The 24,264-nt window shown below is 40.9% G+C and overlaps 1 protein-coding gene across 1 annotated transcript in view; it reads left to right on the top strand.

Moving 5' to 3' along the window:
* The window catches only part of PTPRO (protein tyrosine phosphatase receptor type O), a 156,325-nt gene extending 133,760 nt beyond the window's left edge, over positions 1-22,565 (top strand). Inside the window, 11 exon segments of the mRNA XM_032687231.1 lie at positions 2,361-2,444; positions 6,173-6,208; positions 7,779-7,860; positions 8,875-8,965; positions 9,481-9,557; positions 11,872-12,006; positions 13,409-13,531; positions 15,051-15,205; positions 17,546-17,681; positions 19,971-20,091; positions 21,164-22,565. Coding sequence (XP_032543122.1) covers positions 2,361-2,444; positions 6,173-6,208; positions 7,779-7,860; positions 8,875-8,965; positions 9,481-9,557; positions 11,872-12,006; positions 13,409-13,531; positions 15,051-15,205; positions 17,546-17,681; positions 19,971-20,075 — 1,024 coding nt within the window. The 3' untranslated portion in view covers positions 20,076-20,091; positions 21,164-22,565.
* The last annotated feature ends 1,699 nt before the right edge of the window (positions 22,566-24,264 follow it).

Raw genomic sequence — 24,264 nt, 5'->3', positions numbered from 1 at the left:
AATCTTGTCAGTACCTCACTGTGCTGCTAATTAACTGGGTATTAAACAAGCTTCACTTGCTTGGTTCAGCTTTAATAGCAGCCAGCTGTATGCTGTACAAACGAAGCCATCTTTCAGCTTCTCTTGCTTGGACTATATTAATGGCAAAGAAGGCAGAAGATCAAACACTCACGTTAATTAAATAGCCAAGCTTGAATGAAATGATTAAACTGGCAAGAGACATTATTAAAACCGTAAAAGTCTTTTTTTTTTTTATGGGAAGGGGAATTAATAGGTTTGGATGTGAAAGTGAAGGTTCTTGTTGCTTGATTTGGTGTATGTGTATGTATGTGTGTGTATATATCTATGTGTATATACACATAGATATACACACACATAAATTATGTTATAAAAATATAAATTGGGGAAAATATACCTGCTTAATATCTCCACAGTTTTATGTAACTGATGGCAGTGTGCCCTAATCCTATGGTCCCTATTTATCTGAGAGTTGTTTTGTGTGCCTCTGTTGTCTAATGTGAAGACCAGATTCACCATCAATCCAGGCAGCCAAATGGAAAATATGGCACCAAAGACAGGTAGAAGGATGAAGAAACCCATTTTGCTTGGGGTCATTCCAGGGAATCTAGTAAGGGAGGTATGGGCATATCCACTGCTTCCTAAGGGAAGATCTGCTCAGCAGAGTTTTCAGGATATAAGCAATCTCTGCCTCTCTTTCTTTAAGTAAAGTTGTTCAGTACATGTGAGCAGTATGTGAAAGACCACATAACTGCATGAAAACAATTTTGTATTTTCTGGGCAGTTACACATTTTTCATACGTTGAATGAAATCCGTTTAGATATCAGAGCTCTTAATCTGTGAACAATATTAATTAGGTTTGCAAGCACATTAGCCTGTGATTTGATAAAGTGTGGAAAATTCCTGTGATGATTTGATGATGAAAGAGGCTCAGGCCTAAATAATTCCTTTTGCCTCTGTAGGGCAAGAAGAAGTAAAAACCTCGCTTGGAGTTTTCCAAAGGCAAGAGGAGTATTCCAGCTAAATCATCACTTCTCTCTTCTGAGCCTAAAGGAAATCTAATTGTGGCACCCGAAATCTGTTTAGGGAAAATCAAATTTCATCCTCAGTTCAGTCCCATAGAGACTGAACTTAGGGCTGATGAGCCCTAAAGCCTGATGCTGCAGTTGCTATGGCATATGATTAACTAGAACAGGCTCTTGCTTCTGGCTGACCCACACAATTCCTCCCAGTGCCTGGGGAAGGTGCCCTGCAGAAACTGCACTGCCCACTTTCTTCACAGCAGCAAAACCCATTAAAGCATAACTTGCAGTTTTCACTATGTTTGGGCAGAAGTTTCCTCCACTGGTTGGAAGATTAAGATGAGAGATGATTACATTTGACATGACTTGTTTGTCAGGGAGAAAAAATAGTATCTACTGACTTTTAAGAGCTGAGAGTACTGAATAAGGAGATTTCACTTTTTGGTTCCTCTTTAGAACAGTTGCAGAAGGATGGTATTGCTTTTTAAGACAGCAGATTTTCTGAAGGCTTAAAAACACACTGAGGGTGTATTTGGCAAAAAAAAAAAAAAAAAAATCCTTCCACTGGAGAAATGTTTGTTTACTGGGTTAAGGTATAGCAGAATCTGGTAAATGGTGTGTAAATGATTTAGAAGTTTGGAATTATTTTGTACTCCAATTTCTTTTAGCCACAGTTAAACCTGATGTGAATAGTTATTCGTAGAAACCACAGTTAGAAGAACCGTTTAAACCACCTTTAGCTGAAAACCTAAGAGATAATTTAAAGCACTCTCTAAAATGTTATATGGATGCTTTCAGAAATCTGACTCAATGGAGGGTATTAGGAGATACTATAAGCATCTTAATTTATATCTGATATAGATCTTCTGATATCCACAGAATCACTTGCAGGAACAAACATGGGAGATTATCATAGCTCTACATGGTAAAACCAAGCCTTGTCAGTCCTGAAGTATCTCAAAACATCAAAAAATAGACTTAGTACCACCTATGTAATAGCTGTAAACCTGTTGATGATATTTTCATACCCTTTTTACTCTTAAAATTTGGAATAACAGGCCTGAATCAATACTATAAAACACATTTATTTTGATCATATAGAATTTTATGTTGTATAGCTGAAAATCCTGCAGAGGGTGTCAGGCTGAGAGCAAAAATTCTAGGGATGCTAATAATATTCTTATGAAGTAAGTAAGGAGAAGGATTTATGGGATTAGCTGATTTTTAAAATAGAATTTGCTGATCTCCTGATTTCTGTTTGTCTTACTAACTCTCCTCACTTTTTCATCTTTATGTGTGTTATCTATTAATGCTCACAGGCGTAGAAGTGTGTTTGCTTTCCTAACTCTGCTACCCTCATGCCTTTGGACTGATTATCTTTTGGCATTTTATATTAATCCTTGGTAAGTGATTTACTTGTTTTTCCATATGCAATGTGTAAACAATGTTAATTCAATTCCTATTACATGAAAAATGTGGGATACCTTTGCTTTCAAACGGGTCGAAGCTTTTGAAGATACAGTTTTCTTGTACTAGAACATGGATTGGAGAGGATGTGGGTATCAAAGTATTTGCTACCCTGCTTCATCTGGTTCGTCTGCTTATGCTCCAACCCATTTTGGTATTAAAAAGCTAATCTTGCAGTGGTCATCATATTCATCTCATTGCTGTCCTTGCAATTTTTGCCACTTCATTGTAAATCCTGGCTTCTTCTGTCCCAGTTACTCACCTGTTCATTGCCTGGCACTGGCTTCTGTGGATGCTGTTCTATTACTAAAATTGCTTGATCATGCCCCACCTGTTTGGTGTGTGATGTCAAATATCTTAGTTTTTTTAAAGGTGCAGTTACGTTCTCCTGACACAGTAAATGTTTTGCTTTTGAAAAAAACCAGTTCAGTGAGAACTGATACAAATAGAAGTCCCAAAGTGAAAAAACTGGATCACTGTGTGCATGTCTCACTGTGTATCTGTGTATATTTAATACTTCAGTCTGTAAATAATTTATAAAGACTTAGTAAACAACTGATGGTTTTTTTGAAAATACCTAACAAAGCCATGGGTCTACTTAGAACCAGAACTGTTTTACAAACCATTTAAGAAACAACTATAAATTTACTATGATCCAAAACCACTTAATTTATGTAAAGAAACCTAATTTCCTGATGATCTTGAGTCCAAACTATAGGGATTTACAAAACATGTGGTATGGAAGTTTAGATTTATTTTTCCTGGTCTTACCACATGACACCAAAGCACTGGCAAGCAGATATCAACATCTTCAACACAGGCATTTCTGAGGCTGAGTTCCCTTGAGTCACAGTAGGTCTGAAGAAAAACCCATCTAAAGTTTCAGTGGGCCCAGAAATGAGAGCGTTTATGTAACTGAGGAAAGGTCCATTTCTCCTCTCAGGAAAATAAAATCATATTCTTTACACACACACAACTGAAGAGCAGATGGAAGTCTTCCACACCTCTCCAAGGTTCCTATTATATTGACTTGTAACTTGTCTGATGTAAACTCAGCTAACTCTTGAGCTGAACAGTGGTGGAGCTCCTGCAAAAAGAATCTTCATCTTCTTTTGCCCCTTTGGTTTTTTTCTTTTAATATGCATTAACTCACCTTTCCAGATGTGTACCTTTCTTTGGAGGTTTCCTCTTCAATCAGTCTACCTAGTTTAGTTTAGTTTAAATCCATAGGAGCAGAAGTTGAATGAGGTGAGATTAACCCCTCTCTTTGTATTTTAATCTGTAGAGTAAATGGAATAACAGATGAAACACCAGCTAACGTTTCAAATGTCTTTGTTTTGTGCACAAGTTGGCTTAAAATATTTATGAACATTCAGAAAACAATTGCAATGCTAAGAAACAAAGGCCTCTTGAGACTATCAAAGCACATGAAATTCTTGCTGACAAATGTATATCAATCGTTTGTTTTATTGCCTCTTGAAGTGTTCCTTGGAGAAGCATTCTTAGAAGCATCCCCATTGTTGCAGAATGATTCAAATTTAGTAGTAGAATGGCTAAGGCTTAGTAGGAGAGTAGGCCTAGAGAGCAGCACTCCAAAGTAGTAGGTTAGCAGCCTTGTTCGTGAGAATGGAATGTACTGAAGAGGTAGGAACAATAATCAAAAGATTTAGCCAAGCATGTATATAAAGATTTGTTACCTTAGATACAGTAAGGGTCTGCTGAACGGTTTCTATGGGGTTTCTATGGAGTAGGACAACTTAAACAGATTTATGATTAAAAGTAGATGATTACCAATTGTTATCAGTATGAAATATGAGTTTGTGTTTGTAACTAAGTGTAACTGCTTACAAGTAAGAACTGCACGTAGACATGTTTGTGTAAAGGTATAAAAACTGAACTGAAAATGAGGGTCTTTGGAATCCTGACTTGGGACGCTAGTCCTCAGGTTCCCGGGCCCCGAATAAAGCACCCATAAACCGGCACTCTGTTGGTTTGTGTTTTCGTTACGGGCAACACCATCATAAAGAACATTTAGGTATTCTTTTTCTTTTCAAATTAATTCCAATGTGCCCAACATTAAAAGGTTTACCATAGTCACAGGGGATAGAGATGTGTTGAATAATTTACTGATATGAATTTTAGGAGTTCATTGGAAGAATTCTTCGAAGATGGAGAGTAAATACTGCTAGTTTATGTGTACAGTCCACATTAATGTACAGATACTATACAGGTAGTATCTCTACAGATAACATGGTAGGCTGCAGAGGTTTTTAGTATTTGCAAAGTAAAGCTCTGCAAAGTAAATCTCTGCATTAATGTAAAGCTGGTATTACTATAGTTCTTGTTAATTCTGCAGGCAAAACTCCTTATCTAAGTGGAAATGTACCTTGACAAAATACCAAAATCACTACAGGATGTGGCTGCTCCAGAAACTGAATATTTCTTAAAGCTTAATTTTGGAAATTCATTTTTTTAATTTGACTTCTAAACTTAGTGGGGTAGAAAAATAAAAATACTCCACTTCTTAATATCTATTTCTGCATATTTTCATTGCTTTAAATTTAAAAGCCTTCTCCTTTAATTTCCTAATTGAAGCTATGAACCAAATTATCTAGAAGTCATTTTCATGTCATCATGAAATTAAAAATAGCATTATTATAATGTGGAAAATGAACAGATATTTTGTAATGACCAGTAAGAAAAGAAATTACACTACTAAAATTCTTTTTGAATAAGCAGGAATCTGTTCTTTGGCTGATTTAACAAAGGAGATAACTGTTTTCAGACCTCTAGCCAAATTATTCTAAGGTGCTTACTTTGTGTATTTAATCTGATTGATTGCTTAACTTTTTGTGGCAAAACTGAAATGAACACACACTCCCCCCTCCAAAAAACCACATGATGGTAATTAGTGTAGTGCAGTTTTTAAGTCGAAACCTTTGGGTTGTACTGCTTAACACATTGAAAAATTTGCTCATAACTGTCACTAGTGAATTATATCACTTATGAATCATATGCAGACTGTATTACACGACTGGCATAATTATCCCTAGCTGTTAAAAGTCAGTTAACATTACCTAAGGTTTAAGCTTGAGTCCCACTGAGGTCAGTGGGATATTTGCCATTGCCTTCATTGATCATCATAAGCAGGTTATAAAATAGGCCCTTTCTTTTTTTCCTTCACCCTTTCTCGAGTTGGCAGGTGGTGGTCTTCTCCCTTTACCCAACAGATGCTTCTCGTTCCCAGTTGCTCTCCAGTGTTGACATCCAGGTTCCCAGCCCACTGGAGACTGAGCAGAGCAGCCCAGGGGACACTCTGGTGCCGTGTTCCCCCCAGCAGCACAGCCCCCTGCCAAGCTCGACTGGGCTCAGCCCACCCAAAACCAGCAACGCCCTTGGGTCAGGATTTATAGAGGACACAGGTTTTCCTTTTCCCAAGGGTTTTCCTTTTCACATTCTCAGAGCCACGGAGTGGAAAATGCATCCCATTGGAGTCAACAGAAATTTTGCTGTCAGCTTAAAATTGTCCAAGTTATTATCACCAATCTCCTCCTGAGTATGGTGGTGGCCAGGAAGCATACATTCTTAAATCAGTATTATCTTTGAATAGACAATAGTTTGATGAATGAAAAACACTTATCTTTTGGGTTTTTTCTTTTTACAGGAGTAAAAATGGATTAAAGAAGAGAAAGCTGACCAAGTATGTAATTTCTTTGATATTTAAGAGTAAGACTTAGACTAAATATGCATTATGGAGTACGTCATAGTGGTATTGCAGTTACAGATACAGAAAGCTTCTAGATAAACATATCCTGAGAGAGATATCTGCAGGCAGAAAACAAACAATAATTGGACAAAAGCAATTCTTCTCCACAGATTGTAGTAAAACAGCTCCTTACTGATAGAAAATTAGTCATCAGGGAAAAGATCAATTATTCAACTTAGTGATTTCAACAGAGCTTATCCTTAGTTAAAAATGACAAAGGGGGGAGAAACTGGGATGGATTTATTTCTACTGATATTTCCCTCCTGACATCAGGCTCTCATTACAGTTGTTGCTAGAACATTAGATCATTAATGCTAACGGGTAAACAGGAGTAATTAAGTGGTGATAAGACAGGTTCCTTTGGGCATATTGCCTCAAAGTAAATGAGAAGATTACTGTGTACATGCTTCAGTAGCTTGTAAATTAGAGCATGATAATTAGGTGAGGGAAGCTGTTTACCTGTGTTTCGTTGTTCAGAGCGTCAGCCTAATTATTTCTGCGTTATGTTCAGAGGCTCTGCCTCTGCTATAGCAGATAGATCCTCACCTGGTGAAAAAGTGTGTACAATGATGGGAGTCATTAAATCAAGGCTAATTCATACCTGCTGAAGCTCTCCAGGATTTTCTGCAGTTATGTGCCACTTTTTTTTAACCACCATATCTCTTTGAGACATTGACCTCTAATGCCAAATGTGTACAGTTCCCGAAGCCAGCAAAGAAAGCAGTCGGGACAGTGGCATCCAAAATGATGGTTTAGGGGGATTTTTTTTTGGTGGATCAAAGCCTAAATATGAAATCAATTTCTCTGCATGAGCAAAGCTCAGACAAGTTTTAAAAGCGTCTCTTCCAGAAGTGAAATTATCCGAAAGCAACATTTCTCACGGCACAAGAGGCAACTTAAATGAAGCAGCAGCAGGTGCTCTGGTGCCAGAAGCACATTGGTGGGATGGCACTGAGAGTGGGTCTGCAATGGAGTCCTGGGTCACCACTTCTTACTGTGCCACCTGTGCCTTGGGGTTGCACCCACCTGCAAAAGCAGTTCAGTGGCTAGTGATTAATTGTAGGAAGGGTGCATGGGCCATTCAGACCAGTGGTTTCCTGCAGGTAGAACAAGTCCAATCCCTTAAAACATAGTGCTTATTATCAGCAGCACTGGCAGCTGCAACATTGAGCACACCCAGAGGGGTCAGTACCCCTCTCTCAGCCTCTCTTTCTGGTGCTGTTACATTGTGTAATGAGCAGTACACCCACATTTTGTGGCCCTGAACCACAAGGTTGCTCTTTATTGTTGCTTTCTAGCATTAACAGTTGCAAATACATATTTATGACTTGAGAATCACAGAATATGCTGAGTTGGAAGGGACCCACAAGGATCATTGAGTCCAACTCTTAACCCTGCACAGGACTATCCCCAAGAGTCTCACTGTTCTGGGGGAAACAGAAATGAAAGGCACTTCAAAAGTTGGGGGTTTTTTAATTAATTTCTGTATATTTTTCCTTTAAAGCCCTGTCCAGCTGGATGATTTTGACGGATACATCAAGGATATGGCCAAAGATTCAGATTACAAATTTTCTCTGCAATTTGAGGTAAATCTCTGAGGATTCTGCCCTCTGCTGCTTGCCATGCCCAGATCAGCTTTCTCAAGATGTTAAGTTTGTGTGGTGTGTTCCTGTGCTCTGTGTTGATCGATGTGAGCTGTTGCTGGGTGGGTCAGCTTCACTTCCACTTCTGCAGAATTTGAAAGTGGATGTTGGTGTTGCTAAAGCCTGCATTTAGTAAACTAATTTGAGTGCCTCATCACAATGAATTCAAGATAATTGTCAGAACAACGCATTTACTTTAAGATGTGCTGGTAGACTGAATTGAATTTGGGATTTTAATATCTTTATTTTATATCTTAAATGAGAGGAAGCATTGGAATGAGAAAGCTGCATCAAAAGTCTCTGTAAGAGCAAGGAGATCTCTCTAAGACAGGTTCAGGTGCATTCTCTTAATAACCCAGAATTTAAAGTCAATTTAATAGTATAAATCTAAAAAAAAATCCTATCCTCGGGCTGTCTTCCAAAGATTTAAACATGGAAAGGGACTGGGGAAGATTCTCTGGGCGTTGAGATGGCTGGCATGATCCCTTCCTGGCAGTGAAACTTCCTCTAATGCAATATATATTAGATGTAACTACTGAAGGTAATGACTAGAAAGATCTTCCAAGCATTCCCCTAAAATTAAGAGCCACTTGAGGGCTTGAAGAAACCCCTTTAAGTGGGGCAGATGACCACCACAGAAGTAACTTAGCAACCTCCTGGTTTGACAGTGGTTTTGGGTAATTAAATGTGGGTAGAGAGGAACAATCTGCAGTCACAGCCTGGAAGGCAGCAGTGTGTTGGCAGCATTCAGCAGGAGACTCCAGCTTTGCTCTCCAGCTGCTTGGAGTCCAACTCAGAGGCAACAGATAAGGAAAGTCAGTATAGTCCTACGTCAGTTTATAAAGTGATTCATAAACATTTTCTGTCTGGTACCTGCTACAAGTAATTGCTTCTCAAAGAACTATTTTTTGAGCGTGTGTGAGTTTAACCTTAGTGTTTCTCTTTCTGTTACCCCAGGAGCTAAAACTGATTGGGCTTGACATACCCCACTTTGCTGCTGACCTTCCCATGAATCGCTGTAAAAATCGCTACACAAATATCCTGCCGTGTAAGTACAATGCACACTAAGTCCTGCTGACGTCCCCAGCGAGGGAAAGAAGAGTTTTTAATAAGAAAACTGGAAAATCAAGGCAGATTTTCTGACCGTTCTAAAAATCTGCTCTTGCGGAGAGCCAGGCAAGAGATGGTTTTTGTTAGCTTTGAATAGACATAGCTTCCTGGGGATGTTTTATCACAAAAGTTTGGAGGTGAGAAACACAAGGTCGTTTCTGCTACTGAGTAGTGTTATTATTTTTCTCTTGTGATTTTAATGAAACCTGAGGGAGCCCAGAGGGGTGGCACTTGGAGGATGTGTTTTGCAGAACAGTAATGATGGTGTGTCCGTGTAGCGTTTGCTGAATCAAACATTGCTCTCTTGGTAAATTTGAGCGTTTTCTATTTTTTAATAGATTTTTTTTTTTTTTTCAGTTTCTGTAGGACTGATTTTAATTTTGCCTGGTTGGGGATGAGTGCCATGTTTGAGAGAAAAAGTTTTTGTGTTTTTTTTTTTTTTTGCTTTTACAGATGATTTTAGTCGTGTCCGCTTAGTCTCAATGAATGAAGAGGAGGGATCTGATTACATTAATGCCAACTACATTCCTGTGAGTACAGAGATTTGGTCAGTGTAAAGTTAAGTGTCCTGCACAGCAGTGTGCCCCCAGCAAACAGCACAATAACTCCTGGAAGCTCAGTCATGTTCTCACCATCTCGTTCAGCTTCCAATATTTTGCTTACAGGGAACTGTGTGTTATGTCAGCCACCAAAACAGAAAAAAAAAGGTGGCAGAGGGGAAGACTTTGACAAATTTTGCCACAGTAGCACTGGGTGAGCTTTGTGAAACCTAGATTGGACTGACAGGGAAATGGGGAGGAAATGCTGAGTGTCAGGGGCCTTTTAAGGCAGCTAACAAAACCATAAGCTTTTAAGTGAGAAATTTTTCTAGATTTATACAGCACATGGTAAAAGGGTTAACACTCCACGACTGACAAAATGCACAGAGCCCAGATGGTGCGTGGAGGGAATTTCTGCTTTCTGCCTCATCTGTGGTGCTCCCAGAGGGCCTCCCTCTCTCTGCCTGGCAGAGAACAGCCACTTACCAGGGAGCAGCACCCACACTTTTAGGATAATTAAAGTGTACACAGACCTGCAGCCAAATGTTTTGACACTGAGGGGTTGGCTGAAACCTCATCAGCTTTTCCCACTCTCACCTGTGCAGTCACTTAGGCTTATCCCTACCACTGTCACAAAGGTTCTCCCCCCTGTTACCCTCCCGTACCACGGCTCTGTGTAAGCTGGAGAGCAACATCCACTGTGTTTCTCTGCATGGAGAGGAGGTAGAGCACTACAGCATCCACTTAGAAAAAGGTCTTTTACTTGAGGACCACAGACAGATGAGCATCTCTGCAGTCTTGCCGTGAACTGAAGGCAGAGCTGGCTCTGAAGAGAGCTGAGTCAGCATTACAGCAAAGGGAGGAGCCCTCAGATGAGTCAGTGAAGCCACTTCTCTGTCACTGTGGCACTGCCCATGTGTGGACTGTTGAGCAAATTGCCTGTGCTTGGCTCCTATGTGCCAAGAGCATGACCTTGCATGACCTTGAGCACTCAGGCTGCAAGTGCCTGAACTCGCAGAGAATCAAGAAAGAAAAATGTTCCAGCATTCCAAAGCATCATGAACAACGCAGGAAACTTCTGTGACATGGGATTATGGATTATAGGATTTTAAGTAGAGGTCCCTTTTGGATGTTCAGCTCTGCTTTACATCTCTTTAGTATTACTTACAGCACAATGCTGACCATAGAAACTGGGACAGACACATCATCTTAATGCTTAGCTTTTCCTGAGGGTCGCTTCTCCACTGAGTTCCTGCCTCCAAACACATAAACCAGGGGGAATCTGTGTCTCTGTGCTAACAGAGAGATTGGATATTTAGGTCAGACATAGCCCATGCAGACAAACAGGCAGCAAATTCTGTGTAGTGCAAAAACTCAGACTGAGCTGACTGGTAATGATGTCTGGAGGAAGCCGTTTGTGGAAAGTGTTCCCAAATGACAAATAATTTTATTATGTGCATACTGTGGTGGCACAGAAATTGTCCAATTTGCTCAGGATGGGATCATGCTGTGTGTTGTACGTATTTTTTCCTCTTACTAGGGATATAAAATAACTTTCCAAATGCAGTTTTGATAATACAATCTCAGCAAATATGGTTATAGCTGATGCCAAAATGGTCATTCTGTGGATCTTTTATTATAGTCTTAATAACAGTCTTTTGGTTTTGGAGCATGGAAAGAATCTTTCCAACTAAAAGCATGTTGATAGGGATAGAAAAAGGAACACATGGGTATAAAACATTTGAGCATCTGTTAAGAGCATTGACTCAGCATGTTCTCTATTATTTTAAGCAGAATTCTAATTAATATTTTATTATTTCAAGTCCTTATGACATAAGCACATGCATTCATTGCTACCTTCCATTTACACCAGGGACTGAAAATCACCACAGGTACTGCTTGGGATGAGCAGGCTGAGCATATGTAACTGGGTTTATGCCTGTAACTAAACAAACCCTAAAATTACATAATTTGGAAGAACCTGAAACTTTGGTTTAGGGTTCTTATTACTTGCTTTTTTAATGTTGCCTTTTCTGCTCTCTGGGCAAATGATTTGTATAGTAACCATTCCATCTTCTGTCCTTCATTCTAGATTGCTTACATTTCAGGAGCATCAAATCTGGCAAAAGTTGCCACCGCAAAAATAAATACAAAAGATCATAAAATAGTTTCTTTATATTAGAAATCAGTTTTAGAATTTCAAATTTACATGAGCAAGCTAAAAATAGTATGAATGCCAGAGAGAAATAGATGTTCTGAAGCAGTAATCATGTTGGCAAACAGCAACTATCTCTTTGTTTCTTAGGGTTATAATTCACCCCAGGAATACATTGCAACCCAAGGACCACTGCCAGAAACTAGGAATGATTTTTGGAAGATGGTTCTTCAGCAAAAATCTCAGATTATTGTTATGCTCACTCAGTGCAATGAGAAAAGACGGGTACGTAGTGTAAAAGAAACTACTCTGAAAATGACATTATTTTCTGGTGAGTGAATGTCTTTGCATTGTTTTCTGATCATAAGGCAGTATCACAACCTGACCTAGAATAGCACTTCCCTTATGGCAGGCATTCCAGGACTTTCTTTGACTTTCCCAGACCTTCCCTGACCTTCTTTTAACTTTTCTAACCTTCTTTGATCTTCTTCAACCTTCCCTGGATATCATTGACCTTCCCTGAGCTTCTTTGACCTCCTTTGACCTTCCCTGACTTTCTTTGACTATTCTGACCTTCTTTAACCTTTGTTGACCTTCCTTGACCTTATTTGAACTTCCATTACCTTGTTTGGCCTTGTTTGACCTTGCTTGACCTTCAACCTTGTTTGACCCTCTTTAACCTTCCCTGACCTTCTTTGACCTTCTTCAATCTTCTTTGACCTTTTTTTACCTTTTTCAACCTTTGGATTCCCCTGACCTTCCCTGACCCTTCTGATCTTCTTTGATATTCTTTGACTACCCCTGACCTTCTTTGTTCTTACCTTCTTTGACCTTCCTTGACCTTATTTGACCTTCTTCTGACCTTCCCTGACCTCATGAAGCCTCTTCTCTTACATGAGGAGAGGCTGAGAGCACTGGGATTCCTCACCTCAGAAAAGAGAAGGTTCAGGGGATCTTGTCACTGTGTATAAATACCTGATGGAGGGTAATGGAGACAAGGTGCCAGTGACAGGTCAAGAGCTGATGTGAACAAATTAGGAAAACACATTAAATTCTGTCTGAAATCAGGAAACATTTACTGTGAGGTTGACTGAGCCCTGGCAAAGGTTGCCCAGAGCATGTGGAGTCTCCGTCCTTGGAGATATTCCAAAGCCATCTGGACATGGTCTTGAGCAGCTGGCTCTAGGTGAGCCTGCTTGAGCAGGGAGGCATTTGGATGAGATGACCTCCAGGAGTCCCTTCTAACCTCAGGCATTCTGTGCTTCTGCTCTTTTAAGTTTAAATACTAATAAAATACAAGGACAGTCCTTAACATTTTTCCGTGATGTTACAATAGAAATATTTGGAATATGATAGAATATATATAATATAGATGTACATTCTCATTCTCTGTGTTTTGATCCATTTTTTTCTATTATATTAGGAAAAATAACAATCTATAACGACACTGTTTTTTCTTTCTTCACTGTACTAATGCTTACCCTCTGGAAAACCAATGTACAGCTGATGGCCAGTTACACAAATAGGAATGATCAGACTGGAAGGCATTGCAGGATAAATCACCTCTTTATTGCAGCATCAAGTGACCAACACTGTAGGCGTTCCTAAACCAGATTTTGATTGTACTTCTTTATATATGTGTGTATTTATATAAATACAACTATGTGTGGATGCACGTCCCTTCCAGGTGAAATGTGATCATTACTGGCCTTTCACGGAAGATCCGGTTGCATATGGGGATATCACAGTGGAGATGCTGAGCGAGGAAGAGCACACAGACTGGGTTTATAGGAGCTTCCGAATTAGCTACGTAAGTGAAACACTTTGCGTGGTCCTGCCAAAGGAGTGGGAGTAATTTCGGTCCAGCCTTTCCTTAACTTTTGTCCATTTTTTGGCATCCGGTGGGAAACACCCAAGGGAGATCGATGTACTGACTCACTCCACACAGGCAGAGGACCAAATCACAAAACTTTCCCCTAAAATTGTTGTCTCTGTGAGTTTCTCAGCATGGTGCAAAACTGAGACAAAAGTAGAACCAGAGCTCTGGACACTTCTGTGGTGCCAATAATTAGTGACAACAAATGTGTGAGTTTCTTCTTTTCTGTATCTCAGGCACACCTTCTTACTATAAATTGTTCTTGAAAACTTGAAATTACCAATGCAGAAATTTAAAATATTTTTCAAAAGGGCAATTCTGCAATAATCATGTCTTCCCATGAAGTATTGAAACACATGTGAGAGCATGGCATTTCCAAATTAAAGCTCTCCAGACTTTCAAGCATTACCACCCTCATTTCCTGCATCAGCTCATTGCCAGCACCAGCTCATGAAGGAAAGGTTAGGGATATGGAGGGGACGTGGGAAAAGCTGTGCACTGGCAATTCCACATTGGCCCAGGACTTAGTCCTGCCCAGCCTTTCCTCACTGTGTTCCAAAGAGTGCACAGGGGGCAGGCCAGGAGTGCAAATATGTAAACTACGGTGTTGGGGTCGAGTGAAAAGAAAAGGCTGTGGTTTGCAGTTGAGGTAAACTGTCCTTGACCAAACCCAGGGTGCCTTCTGATCTCATTTCTTGATATCCTTTGCCTAAGGATCAGCTGTTCTCTGTGACTGGAAGGAGGTTAGGGAGTAGGGAGATTTGGCCTGACCCAGAACAGAAAAACAAAAGGCATTGCTTCATATGGCTTTTGGTGAGGACAGCCCTCCACCCCTCACTATGTCTTGAGTTCCTTAAAGGCTCAAAGAAAAAACGTGTTGTGTTGAGGATCTTATTTAATTTAAAGCTAGTTAGAAATTTTAGCATCATAGAAGTTTTTTATTATAATGAGTATTTTCCTAAATGGTTCCTTTCCCCCTGTAATAGTTTTCCCTTTTGGGTTTTTTTCTTTAATACTTGAAAAGAAAAACTCTAGAGAGTCCAGTGTTGATTGTTTGCCAACAGCATTGTTCTTTATCTCTGGCAAAATGAGAAAAGGAGAAGGAATGGAACAGGAAGAGGAAGAAAGTCTAAACTTGAAAAATGCAACAGTTCTCGATTTGAAAGCAAAATAAAATAGAACCACCACGGAGACAAAAGCAAAATACAAATCCCAAACCCAGAAACAAGAAGTTCATATCACTTTGATTATAATGACCTGCTATCCCCTCGCCTTTTTAATCAAATGGCACGTACATTCTTTACCACTTTTTTGGCTGACTTCACTTTCTTAGGCTGTATTTGAGGGGAAAAAAAACCCCACCACAAAATGACAAAAAGCCCTCAGTGCGACTGAGCGTGACTGCACTGTTAAAACTCCTGTGAACATGCTGCTGTTGTGCTTCTTCCATTAGGCTGATGAGGTGCAAGATGTGATGCATTTTAACTACACTGCCTGGCCAGACCATGGTGTCCCCACGACCAACGCTGCTGAAAGCATTCTCCAGTTTGTACAGATGGTCAGGCAGAAATCAGCAAAGACTAAAGGCCCCATGGTCATACACTGCAGGTAAATGCTTCAAGGAAACGTAGAACTACAAGTTGTTACATTAAATAGCTTGGGAAGAGATTAGAAGGAGAGATTTTTGGGTTCCTCTCAGCGTTAGCTGAACATGGTTCTCTCTGATATTTAGTGTATAGAATTGGTCCTGTGCTTTGATTGCAGGGGAGCTGGAATTTCAGCCTGCAGCCATAGGCACTAAGGCATTTCTTTCTAAGGAGAGTCATCTCTTTGGGTGTTATCCACAAATGGCTTCAGGAGGCCTAGCAGGTGATCCTGATTTACACCAGCTCACAGCCTGCCCCTGCTCTCTCATTTCCACCCCTTTGTGATACAGACAGTGCAGTACAACCAGCAGCTGCTGCAGAGTGCTGCTCCCCTGCAGATGTGCAGATCCTCCTCCTCTGGTCATTCAGCTTTTGGGACATTCAGTGTGCCAGCAGTAATATCAGTATCACATGCCAACAGTTATATGGGTTTCTTTCCGATTTTTTTGGAGAAAGGTTGTTTTATGTACTGTCAGATTTCTCCCCTGCATGTCATCTGGCCTCTTATTAAGCTGCTAATTTATTTGTCCTCTCCGTGGGCAGCTGCCATGTTAGTGGTGCTATCATACCAGATTGGTTCCTGATGCAAATTTCCCAGCTGACTTCAAAGCTCTTCGTAGCTCCTCATGGGAGAGCTACTCACAAGAAGTTTCTTAGAAATACATAAATAGATATTTGTAGTGGATGAATGTGTGTACATTATGGTGACATACTTCTAATGGAAGTCCAGGCTTGCATCTCCCACCCCAGAGATGAGTTACATTGCTGCACAATGAGTCAGCACCTACCAGCACTGTCTTTCCTGGTGGTGATGTGATGGTCAGTACTGACTGTCTGTTCCCAGCACTTTGCACACTCCTTCTCAGAAAAGAGTCTTGTGTAGTAATACCATTTCTAGTTTCCAGACATGGCACTTAACGTTCTACTGGAAGCCAAACAACTACAGCATTTGTAAGTGCAGCAAATCATGCAGTTCTCCCCTGTAACTATATGGGGGATATTGTTCTGGGGAGATATTTATATACATTAGGAAATCAAACCCCATTTATACTAAGTAATTGTTTTGGGAAGCAACAGAGAGCTGGGTAACAACTTCAGTATTTCCTTTTTCAGTAGGATGCTTATAGCAGCAAAGAGAGATATTTTCAGATAGTATTTTTGGACTGTATTGTACGTCTTACTGACCACAAAGAATAAAAGTAGAAATGATATGAAATTGGTGTGGGGGAAGAAAAACAAAGTATTGATCAACTCCTGCAGCAATTGTTCTCAAATGCTAAAGAAGGCACAGAATGAATTTATCAGTTAATGAATCTGTCAAATGCACACATCAAAATTCTGTTGTATTCAGCTTATTTAAGAAATTAACATAACACAAGCAAAAAAAACCCCAAACCTGTTTTGTGACAGTTATGTTGAACTGTATTGAGATGAACTCTTAAATACTTTAAAGGCTTTTCAGAAAAAATATGACAAGGCAGAAAAAAGAACTTTTGCCCAAGATGCACACTTCTACCCTTAGTAGTAGGTATGGTGTTGGGATGGTGTGTGAAACTCTATAAAACCTCTAAAGCCACAGTCAGTGAAATCAGATTTAAACATTACATGTGCAATCACAATGAAAAGGATCGTACACACATAAGAATCCCTAAATGAAAGCAGTATGTCTTTTTTACTAGTCACTAAGCTTCCCTTTGAGGGAATGAAGATTTTCAGCTGAGTGGTTGCTGTTTCTGCCTTGTGCTCCTAAGTCAGAACCTGGAGTGTAGGCTCTTCTGGGTGGTTTGTCCTGTGAGGATGAAGTGCAGTAGTGCAGTGCCTGTGCAAGCCAAGAGCTCTGCAGCTTGGAGAGCTGTGGAAGTGAGTCCTGCAGGTTCAACCCCCGCTGCCTTTGTGCAGCAATCGCTGCCAAGCAGACCTCTGCACTTGTGCCTACAGCCTCTGGACTTAGAGGGGTCTCATGAATTCTGTGAGGGTGGCAGTGAAAGCAGGAAGAGCTGACAGCCAAGGGTGGATAAGGTGTGCATGCACATTCTGCGTGTAAGTGCACGAAGAGTAGTATAAAAAGGTGAAATATTTGCAGAGCCACCCACTCCATGAACTCTGCTGAACCAATCAATGATGGATTGCATGGCATTAAATCCAACAGGTTAACCAGCCCGCCTGACCTCAGGTTTGCTCTGTCTGATTATCACAGCTGCAGGACTCCTGCTTTCTGCAGTGCCACTGGTTGTCCTGTGTGTGCCTCCTTCAGAAAAGCCTGAAATGAGATGCATGTCATGCATGTCTGTGTGTGTTGCAGTGCCGGAGTGGGACGAACAGGAACCTTCATAGCCCTGGATCGGCTCTTACAGCACATTCGTGACCACGAGTTCGTCGACATATTGGGCCTGGTGTCCGACATGCGGTCCTACAGAATGTCCATGGTGCAAACAGAGGTAACATCAGTTTGCTTCAGCATTGTGAAAGTCCTGTCATGTCCAGTTAGTGTGTTCTTGTCCCTGAACACTTGACAAAATGGCTGTGAACAGGTATAATTAAGTTCTCATCTTTGTTGTAATACTGTCACGTTATTAATCTGCTGCATAGGTGGGTCTGATAATATATCTGCGATCTCATGGATATCTTCCATGAGTTATTCTCATCCTCTGTGAAATTAATATGCAAACAGTGCACTAGAAGAGATTAACATATGAGATTTTCAAACCACATTGAAAAGAATTGAGCTTGCTGAGGGGATTAATAGCTCATGAAATGATATCAGTATCAGGCAGCCTTGTTCAAGTATCACGTTGGTATCATCTAGCCAAGCACAGGATTTCAATTACACAATGGAAATACAAATAACAAGCAAAACAGAAAAGAAGGACTTTGAGTCTGCCAGACACCCTCCTCACCCTTCTCCCTACCCAAATATCTACTGGCTAGTTATTTTTCTGGTTTTAAGACAAATGTACTGGGAAAATGTACTGGGAAAAAAATCACAAACTCTTTTTTCAAAGTAGAAGCTTTTATGCATCTGAAACTTTCTCAGTTCCCTTAGTAATGAGGGAGAGATTTTATTGCTGTTGTACTCTTCCCTGGTTTGGCACAGTATAAGGTTTGACATAGTTAAAAGCTGGCAGCCTCCATACAGATGGAAGTGCCACCATCACTGTTTTCAGGCTAGGTCTGACAGATTGTTGCCAAGGATTGTTGAATCCAGAGCAAAGCAAAGAAGTTTTAGAGAGAGGAGAGGAGCAAGAAAACCTGCAGTGACAATACCTAGCATCTGGAGATGAAAAAAAGTTCATTATTCTCAGTCCGTCCTGGATCATTCCTATCAAACTGCCACTTTTCATCACAATTCAGTGTGTTAAACCAAAGGCAGATCCATATGTAAAAAAGAGAGAAAGAAGTCCTGATGATTCATTTCAGCTGGAACTGTGTTAATCATTCCAGAAAGGATGTGGTTTTCTGTTGGGTTTTTTGGTTGTGGAGCTTTTGTTAGTAATTTTTTTCTTTTTTTTTCTCTTTTTTTTTTTTTTTCTTTTTTAATTTTTTTCCCATGTACAACCTCATTGCCTGCCTGGGGCTGATGTCAAGGGCAGTTGCTGAGCTCCTGCTGCTCCAGGCAGTGGCCAAGCCTGGCCTTAGGGGTCACTGGGTGACACTGACACTCAGGCACAGAGGCCACTGAAAAGTCTTTTCTTACAAAATCTGAAACCACCAACAGCTGACCTGAGTTCATGTTGCCTTGTATGCTGGAAACTTGGCAATGCCTCATTGAGCACTTTAAAAAAACAAATGGCACAGGCCCAAAAGGGGGATGAGAATGAAGAATATCATGAATTGAAATAGTCACTCCAAATTAGTGGGGCTGAGGAAATCCTGACATTTCTGTGGTCTGAAACATGCTTCAAACTCACACTGATATCTCTGGCATCAGCAGGCCACTGGGGACAGGGGTTGAAATCCAGACTTGGGGTTTAGAACAGCTGTTTTTGCTTGGGATCCCCTTGCTCCCTGTGCATCATTTACATAAAGGTTAGTGTAAGGATACATCAGGATTTGCCTTCTCTCTCTTTGAAATTAAAAAGTCATCAACTAAGGTTATTCTAAATTGAATTACAGTGTTTAATCTGTCTAATGATGATGCTAAGAAAGGTCAGTCTGTAACCAAAACCAAAGATAACCCTGCTCTTGTTGCACAAAAACCTTTCCACAAATACAGTGGTGCATGTGATTGACCCAACTTACTTCTAGCATCACCTGCACAGATGTTGATAACTCCCCAAATAATTAACTGCTCTGTGAACAGAATCAAGTTTTATCTTTTTATTGGTAGAGAAAAAAACACTAAGGAACATGAACCTCAACATATTTCAGATGTGTATGTGGCATGGGTACAATTTGTTGCACATAAAGCAATTCTTGGAATTCATTCATTTTTAGGCAACGTAAAGTAGACCCTCCTTAGCTCGGATTCAACTCTTCTGTCATCATTCAGGTTATTAATAAATGATTATGGTGCCAGGTGGATTTCATGCTTCCCCCACTGCTACCTGTAACAGTTGTGGGCTATTATTTTGGATCTGATAACTCATTGTACGTCGTGATGGGCTGAGGTGGGAGAGATGGAGCTGTGCAGGCTATCAAACTGTGAACTATCAAACTGTTTCGCGGTTTGGGTTTTTGCCAGGCTTTCTGAGGCACAAAAATGCCCACTCATTTGGTCTTTTTTCCAGGAGCAGTACATTTTTATCCACCAGTGTGTGCAATTGATGTGGCAAAAGAAGAAGCAGCAGTTCTGCATCAGCGATGTCATATATGAGAACGTCAGCAAGTCCTAGTTCAGAGCCACGGGTGGTAAGTCAGGCAAGCCCTGCCCTGTTCCATGCCCAGAGCCTCACATCCCAGCTGCTGGCAGCAGCCAGCATCACAGGTGTTTGTTCCAGGAGCTTTCTGAGGCTTATTCCCCTCTGATGTTCACGTGGAGAGTGCAAGGAAAATCTGTGTAGCCTGTGACAGTAAATAATCCCCTGCACTTTACACAGAACTGTAAGAGTATATGGGCTCACTCATTGTTCAAAGAAAAAGAGAATCCAGAACTCCTGAGTAATCTAACCATTCCCTGCCACTTGTCCTAACACTCCTTACAAGCTTAAAGGAGAGAAGGACTTTAACACCTTCAATTATTCTTTAGTCACTTAACCAAGTGCCAGGTTAACAAGGCCAGCAAAGTTTTGGGAATGCTCTGCTGGAGGGCGAGAGGGTAACCAAAAAGCTCTGACATGAAATGCTGGGGAAATTTTTTTCATAAATCTAGAACCAGCAAACCAGCATTGGTTCTATCAGTATTGGTACAATCAGCAGTGTAAGTGAAGTGACCATCTTGCTTTTCCACTGAGCCCCTGTGCCTGGCCTGTCGCGTGAAACTGGCCCAGCCCAGTCCCCAGCTGCAGAGGCTGTGATGTAACAAGAAGTTTGCTGTTGGGGACAAGCTGTGAGGATGTGCATCACTGCTCTCCCAGCTACTGAGCTTCGGTTCATTAGGTGGCAGCAGTAACCCAGCCATGACTGTAATATTCACTTTTGGGTGGAGCAGGAAGCTGCAGACTCTCAACTCAAACTGGTTCCTCAAATAGCTGGTGGAGGGCTGGGCTGAGGGCACCACCACCAGCTGTGTCCAGTGTGTGTCTGTGGTGTTGCACATGTGCCATTATTAACCTCTGTGAACGTCATTCCCCTGCCTGTAAAAGAACCCAAATTTGCCTCACTTGTTTAGGTAGTTTACTGTCTAATCCAAGTCCCAGAACCCAGCTGCCTGTGCTGGTGGGCTGCATTCCCAGCTTGTGTGGAGGGTCAGTAAAGCCAAATGCTAAGAACTGTATTTATTTCCTCTTCTTATTTCTAAAGCATTCTGTTTGTTCGGTTCCAGGTGAGACCATGAAGCACACCCATCTTCCCTTGCTTCTGATTTTTTTTCTGTTGATGGTTTGAAGGGCCAGGTGTTGTGCCACGAGAGATTGCTGCTTTGCAGTACACGGACAATGAAAGAAACTTTTACCTTTCTGAAGCACTGGGGAGACAAAGCCTTAACAAGCCTGCGGTGTCTTTTGAACTGTTTAATTTCTGGACTTTTTTTTAAATACTGGACCAAATTCAGCTAAACAACATGAAGGAAAAGACACTATATGTGCATAAGATAGATTGCTCCAGAGTATTGGGGTTTTGTTTGGTACTTTTGGTTCATTTCTTTGATAATTTTTTTTTTTTGGTGTGCAGGTTGGGCTTAAGGTTAAAGTAAGTGCAATATTTTTTTAATGGTTGACTGAAGAGCTTTCTTCATGTGTCACTGGTCAGTGCTAACGTCCCTAGGAGAGCAGGCATTGTTAGTATCTAATAATACCTCATTAGTGAATAGCGAGGCATGAACATACATGAAGAAATCTGGAGATTGTGAAAAGGGGATGGGAGGGCGTGGGGGGGGGGGCGTTGCTGGGTAACATGGATTTGACTGTTTCCTTACAGCACTAATGTACGTTGGGGCCTGGGGGGAGCACAAGACCTGAGGAACGGACTGACGAGCAGAAATGCAAACCGCGAAGCCTGGAGCAGGCAGCCGACACTGAGAGAGGGGGTGGTTTCGGTTCTTGACTGTGCTGCTGCTAATTAAGCAGAGGGATTGCTCTTTTTGCCAACCTTTTCAGTAATGCCACTGATGAGGCTCTTGTTTTAGATCAGTCTAATCACAGGGCAGCTGAGTTTCAAGCTGGGATATGTTAGCATATAATACTATTGCATTTAACTGTCCGAGCAGTCTATGGTGCCTATACCCCTCATTTGTTTATTATTTTTAATAATTATTAACCCTGTGTAAAAACATGAAGCTGGTTCAGGTTGGAGGGGTGGAAAGAGGAAAAAAAAAAAAAAGGTGCTTTAATGGACGTAACTATTTCTCTGAACCAGGAATTTACAATTTTAGGAAAACAAGGTTTTGGCATGTGAAGGGCTGGTTATTGCTTTATTGCTACAAGGCTGCCAAAGCGTCAGTATGGATTCCTACAGGAGCTTTGGGGTCAGGGTGGGGGGCTCTTTTCTTTTTCGCTGTCGGTTTCAGTTCTAGTCAGAATAATTAGCTATATATATATATATTTTTTTTTTTTGGGTCTTTGTATAATTCCGGTACATCATTGTGTATTGTGACATGGATGCTGCCAGAATGGATGTTGATGGCATTTTTTTGTAACCTGTTGCTTTGTGTCACCTCCTTGGAAGTCAGCAGCAATGGTACTCAATGTAAACAAAACAAACTGAAAGTAAACACACTGGATTGCTTACCTGTCAAGAAGTCACTGTCAGCAAAAGAGCAAACACACCTGCATGTGCTTTTTATTTCATTCCATTCATTCTGGGGCCTGCTACCACCTGGCAGGGTACCAGGCTGTGGTTCAGAAGCTCAGCTACTTCCAGGAGCCTGGTAATCTCCTTCAGCTGATATTCCACTTTTTTTCTTCCAAAGTTATTCCACTAACAGGTAAATAGGTGTATATTCCTTTAATATCTACATCAACGTTGTATTGGTTACAAGGGAAAATTTCTTTCAAACTATCCCAGATGTGGTATGCAAAACTCCATAGACTTAACATAAACCCCAAATAAAACAGGTCCTTGCAAAGGGTACTAAAGAAACAGGACTCCCCCTCTCATTACTAAATGGGTAAGGTATGCATTTCCCCTTCTTCTGTTTCCATGCATCTAATACTATTTCCACTGTTTCCACTAATCCCAGTCCTAAAGCAGAGGTACTGTTTCTCCAAGTATGATGCATAGAGATGGATGCAAAAGGGCAGAGCAGGCTGGTAACAAGAAAGGCTTCAGTAGTACACATTTCCCTCTCATTTCACTGGTGTGCCTCAGCTGGAGGGCTTGACATTCCAGTAGGAACAGCAAAGATTTGTCTGGCTTAATGTGAGCAGAAGGGAGAATTGTAAGTGAGCACTTGACTGTTTAGACCTTGCCTCCATGCTTTTTTTAAAAATGTATTTCAGAGTTTCGTTACATATTTACTCAGAAAATACGTTCACACCCCTCTAGAGAACTGGCAGGGGAAAAAAAAAAACAAACAACCTACAAATGTTCTTTCTCATGTACAGCCTCCTCCTGGCCATTGCCCATTGAGTCTATATTTATTCTGTATCACAGACCAGAGTAAGCAGGTTACTTCTAAATCATTCATAAGCCCACAAAATATCACAGTGTGAGCTGGCTGTAACAGAAGCTTGGCTGAACATGACAGGGTACAAGATTGCTGCAAAGATGCCAAAATCACGTTGTTGCAAACGGCACTGCCTGAATAGCCTGAATTTACTAGGCAGTTTTTGAATGCATGTCAAAAATTATTCCATTTGCACAGTAACAGGTGTGTATTTTGCCTTTAATAGCTACTTAATCACAAAATCCATTACAATGAAAACTCCTTCACAAAAATACCTTTTCCTACTCCCCACAGTATGCAAAACTGCATAAGCAGGCATGTTGGGATGACAGTGGAAACCACCTCTCCCAGCGTTCAAGGCATAACTGAAGTAACAAACAAGTCTGGAAGATGATGTGGTTCAGAAGACTCATGCAGACCCATTAAGCCTGAATTGACACATCATACTTTTGGTTTTACCTTGTCAAAAGAAGTCTGAAAGGATGTTTTGGACACGTTCTGCACGTTAATATTGTTTCCAGCATCTGTCAGAATAAAGCTCTCGAGTCATCGCAGCTGTAAAGCTGGCTGGAGCTTCAGGTTTGGAAATAGGTTTTTTGAATTATGGGTTTCATGTCCATAGCTCTGCTGACACTATGGATGTTCTGTATTGATCTGCTGCTCTTACAGCATCTACTGACCCAGATGTCTGTCAAAGCAGCTCTGCACAGTGAGTGACCATCCATCGAAACCAGGGCAGGTTTTCTCCTTGTTGCCTCATGCTGTGTGTGCTGCCAGGGAAGGAGCAAACAAGTAAACCTAAGAACAGGATTTAGAAGTGC

Source organism: Chiroxiphia lanceolata, chromosome 5, assembly GCF_009829145.1.
Source record: "Chiroxiphia lanceolata isolate bChiLan1 chromosome 5, bChiLan1.pri, whole genome shotgun sequence".
NCBI classification, from domain to species: domain Eukaryota; kingdom Metazoa; phylum Chordata; class Aves; order Passeriformes; family Pipridae; genus Chiroxiphia; species Chiroxiphia lanceolata.
Note: the sequence above shows the minus strand (reverse complement) of the source record. Positions and strands in the feature narration are given on the sequence as shown.